The sequence below is a fragment of the Portunus trituberculatus genome, chromosome 43, assembly GCF_017591435.1.
Source record: "Portunus trituberculatus isolate SZX2019 chromosome 43, ASM1759143v1, whole genome shotgun sequence".
NCBI classification, from domain to species: domain Eukaryota; kingdom Metazoa; phylum Arthropoda; class Malacostraca; order Decapoda; family Portunidae; genus Portunus; species Portunus trituberculatus.
In genome coordinates, this window is record NC_059297.1 from 2,039,388 (window position 1) to 2,044,170 (window position 4,783).

The window sequence follows — 4,783 nt, forward strand, 5'->3', positions numbered from 1 at the left end:
TGTGTGTGTGTGTGTTGTAGGTCTTTTTGCTCACCTGGATTGTTTTGAGTCGCTGTTTGTTTTGGTTATATGGTTAGGTTGATTTTTTTTTTCTGTCCTTGATGCTGTAGTAGTAGTAGTAGTAGTAGTAGTAGTAGTAGTAGTAGTAGTAGTAGTAGTAGTAATTGTTGTTGTTGTTGTTGTTGTTTTTAGTGTTGTAATTATCAGAGATATTTCCATGGTTTCTTTCCACTAGTGGTTGCTGCAGTGGTTGCGTGTGTTGTGCATGATTTGGCTTATTCTCAAGCCTCCGTGGCACAATCGGTTAGCGCGTTCGGCTGTTAACCGAAAGGTTGGTGGTTCGAGCCCACCCGGGGGCGGCTTATTTTATTTATCCGTCTATTCATTTATTTATTTATTTATTTAATGATCGTTATTTATACCAATTTCATTATCATTATTTTTTTCATTTTTCTTCCTATTTCTCCATCATTTTTTTCTTGCAACAGTTACTTCATCACAATTTCATCATCTCTTTCTTCAACTCTGCTATTCCTTCACCATCTCTCTCTCTCTCTCTCTCTCTCTCTCTCTCTCTCTCTCTCTCTCTCTCTCTCTCTCTCTCTCTCTCTCTCTCTCTACTACTACTGCCACTACTACCACTACTACTACTACTACTACTACTTTGCTTTACACTACATTTTCGCAGCAAATTCCTCTTTCTCTTCCTTTCCCTCACCAGTTCTTCTCAGCGCAGTGCAATATACCAATTCCACCTCAATATTTCTCCTCTAGCTCGGCAGTTTGGACATTGCTTCTTGAAATTACAGTGCACCTCCAATGTCTTTTGTGCCCTCCTCCTCCTGCTCCTCCTCCTCCTCCTCTGCACTCCCTGCCACCTTCCTTTCCACCCTCACTCCAATACTAACATTCTTTCAAGGTACTTCAAGTTTAATAATTTTTTTCCCTTTCTTTTTCCATTCTGAGGAAGTTTGTGATTGAGGTTTTCTTTGTGTGTGTGTGTGTGTGTGTGTGTGTGTGTGTGTGTGTGTGTGTGTGTGTTAGTAGTAATGCTGTGTTTCCGTTAATACAATGCCAACCTTCGCCATTATGTTAGTCCTTGTGTCTTTGTCATTTGTTCAGTAGTTAATATGTTGTTATTTTCACCTTTTGTTGATTCGTTATACTTATCCTTTTGTTCTCTCTCTCTCTCTCTCTCTCTCTCTCTCTCTCTCTCTCTCTCTCTCTCTCTCTCTCTCTCTCTCTCTCTCTCTCTCTCTCTCATTATTCAAAGCAATGTTATTAATGGCTTGAAAGAAGACACAAAGGGAATAGGAACAGGACTTTTTTGTTTTTACCATCATTATTATTATTAACATTGGTACATTTTTTTCTTTTACTTATTTATTTTTCTATTAGTCTCGACTTTTTTTAGTTTACCGTAATATCTAACCACTTTTGTTATGCTTGTTCTTGTTCCTCGTGTTATTCATTTTCTTTTCCTTCTCTTCCATATGAATACAAGTACAGTCGTTCCCTTTCTTCATCTATACACACACACACGCACACACACACACACACACACACGCACACACACACACACCACCACCACCACCACCACCACCACCATTGCACTACTACCGGGAACTCCATTCATAAGATACCGTGTTTACTGCCGCGCGGTTTGTGGAACTCTCTGCGACAGATCTATGACTGTTATTTCACGGCGCCAATAGCTCTGATTACTGCTCCATCACCGCGGCGGCCTTACGGACACTGCGTCACCCTCCACCTCGCTGCCTCTGCCTCTCTGCCTCGCCACGTAGCTACCCAGCCAGCCAACTACAGTCAGCCAACAGCCGTCCGCCTCGCTACCTGCTGCTCTCCTTCGCCTTTCCATAGCAGCTTAGCCAATCTTTGTATATGTTTCGGGTTCTCATCTTACCTGGAGTGTTTTCGTATGCAGTAGAGAAGAATAATCTGGTTGTTGTAGTTTTTATTTATTTATCCATTTTTTTTTTATTGAATGATGCTGACTCAAAATTCTACACTTTTTTCATATGTGAAGGACGTTATCAAGAGTTCTTGGTTTTTCTCTCTGCAGCTTAACCCGTTCAGTACCATGACACGTCTTCATATTTATTTTTGTTACTATTTGGTGATTTTATACAGCTTCAGAAATATTTGTTGGGATTAAAATAGTGAAGACTCTGACTATTAATCTTCTGACCTCTATAGACTCTTCCTGATGTAAATAAAATCGTCTAATCATACCAGAAACTCAAAGCAAAAATGTGTCCCAGAACTGTAAGGATTAAGGAAAACGCAGAGAGATGATTTTAATTAGATTATTAGTCTCGTAAGGCTCTAATGGGTATTTTTTTTCGAGAAATGATGCGCGCTCTCACGAAATATAAGTCATTACATTTAAGATAACAGTTTTCAAAGGCAACGGAGATGATTCATGTATTCGTTTATTAGCGGTGCAAACTGGAGAATTTTTGGCAAGTAGTCATCAGCTTTGGAAAAACACTGTGTTTCAAGAGGCGACGAATCATTATTAGTTCAATCGTGTTTCCATGAATGGCTCTATTCTTCAGCACAATCCGTTGAACTCCTTCAGTACTGGGACACATTTTTACCATGAGTTTGGATATGATTGTAATAAAGTCCTCTAGATAGGGCAGGAACAACACAGTAAGGTTTGTTGGCTTATATTCCAGAGCGTGTATATACAGTGGTGGCTCGGTCTTGACTGCCTCGAAAACGTATCCACTCCACCTTAACAGTGCGTAATAACCCTGCGGCACCTAGTAACAACCATGTAACTGGTGCTCGCAAATACCCCACAATAAGTATCATTCAACTGTATAACATCCCTTCACCTTAGTTAAAGTTATCCATAGTTACATCAAAACCCTAATTAACAATTTTATTAAGTATACCCATATCTATTAGGCTTAACAGAAATTCTCGACGAGCGTCGTAACAGCGGTCTTGGTAACTGGTCCTCCTGGGCAAGCCTTGGTGGCTCATGTTGGCGACTGGATTGTGAAGACTGTTCGGTAGCCGATGGAGAGTTATCCACAGCGGGCTCAGTAACACCCGGTTGTTTCTTTATCTGAATCTCCGGGTTCCCTTGATTCTCCAGTTCGTTGTCGGACAGAAGTCTCAGATGGAGTCTGTTCAGGCAGCGACGAAGTGTGTTCTGTCGGAGATAAAGAAGTGTCCGTGTCTGAAGGAGTCTGTGGCGGCAACCAATTCCTTACGACGGCCGATCCTTCGGAAGTTCTACGTCGAATATGGTCAGTGTGTCTTCGGAATTCTCTCCCATCGTCCAGTCTCACATTACACGAGCAACCAGCACATCCCACCACTACTGCGGGCATCCATTTCGCTCCTCCTGTTGTCTTTGGCATCGCAAACACATAGACCAGATCACCCTCAACAAACGACTTCGAGCAGGCGTGCCGATCGTATTGTTCCTTTTGTCTCCACTGGTAACGCTCCACCCTCTCTCTCCGGTAGTCCTTCCTCAGATGATCCAACGGCGTTGTCATTGGGCGACCAAACATCAATTCTGCCGGGCTTACCCCGGTCACGCTGTGAGGGCTAGACCTGTAATTGAAGAGGAAGCGTGAGACTCTTGTATCCAGACTGCCCCCTTCTTGCTTCCTCAAGCCCTGTTTGAAGGTTTGTACAGCCCGCTCCACCAGACCGTTACTTTTCGGAGACCACGGAGGGGATGTGATGTGCTTGATGCCATTAGCGTTGCAGAAACCTTGGAACTCGGGGCAAACAAAGCAACTTGCGTTATCACTAACTACTGTATCGGGGATACCAAAACTAGAGAATGATTTTCTAAGCTTCTCAATCGTTATGTTTGCAGAAGAGGAAGAGGTTTTGTGTACCTCCAGCCACTTACTGTGCGCATCCACTAAAAGCAGCCACAACTGTCCTTCCACAGGCCCACAGTAGTCTAAATGCAGGCGACTCCAAGGACGTTGGGGCCAACCCCAAGGCCGAAGGTCACTAGGTGGATCCTTTGGTCTCTGCTCCTGGCAAACTCTGCAGTTCCCGACCATACTCTCCACGGCATGATCCAGCCCCGGCCACCAAAAATAAGCCCTGGCTCTGCTTTTCATCTTCGATGCTCCAAAATGTCCTTCATGTAGCTCCTTTAAGACGTCATCTCTGCCCTGCGGAGGAATTACTATCCTGCTTCCCCAAAACAAACATCCATCTTGCACACTTAACTCACACTCCCTGTTCTTGTAGGTAGCGATGTCAGGTGGATAGCCAGAAAGATCCCGAGGCCAACCGTCACGCACAAACCTCAGCACAGAAGACAGCACAGGATCTCGATGAGTCCACTCCCGGACCTGAACTTGAGAAACAGGTCCCGAAGCCATCAGTTCCATCATGTGCAGCATCTCAGCAGGAATTGGCACCGTTCGGGGCATAGCTGCAAGTGGTAAACGACTCAGTGCATCACAATGGCTATGTAATCTGGCGGGAGAGTACAACAGTTTGTATTTGTAAGCAGCCATCAACAGAGCCCAACGAAGCACTCTAGGAGAGGCCACCGACGGAATAAGTTTCTCTTCACCAAAAAGTCCAAGCAAGGGCTTGTGGTCAGTTTTAATAGTGAATGGTCGGCCATACAGATAGTAATGGAACTTCTTAACTCCAGTAACAATACTCAGGCCTTCCCGGTCTGTCTGGGAATAGCGCCGTTCCGCTTCGTGTAGAGTCCGGGAATAAAATGCAACAGGTCGTTCTAGTCCTTTCTCGTCAACCTGGG

General features: G+C 44.1%; 1 protein-coding gene and 1 non-coding gene across 2 annotated transcripts in view; one reads left to right on the top strand and one right to left on the bottom strand.

The window, feature by feature from the left end:
- Window positions 1-285: 285 nt before the first annotated feature.
- Window positions 286-359, top strand: Trnan-guu. Its single transcript has one exon. It is a non-coding gene; the product is annotated as a tRNA-Asn (tRNA).
- A 3,075-nt stretch (window positions 360-3,434) lies between these two features.
- The window catches only part of LOC123518355 (uncharacterized protein K02A2.6-like), a 3,863-nt gene continuing 2,514 nt past the window's right edge, over window positions 3,435-4,783 (bottom strand). The window contains exons 1-2 of the mRNA XM_045279134.1: window positions 3,905-4,783; window positions 3,435-3,597 (exon numbers count right to left, since the gene is read on the bottom strand). The exon at window positions 3,905-4,783 is cut by the window's right edge and continues 2,514 nt beyond it. Of these exons, the coding sequence (XP_045135069.1) occupies window positions 3,578-3,597; window positions 3,905-4,783 (899 nt within the window). The 3' untranslated portion in view covers window positions 3,435-3,577. The remainder of the gene's footprint in view (window positions 3,598-3,904) is intronic.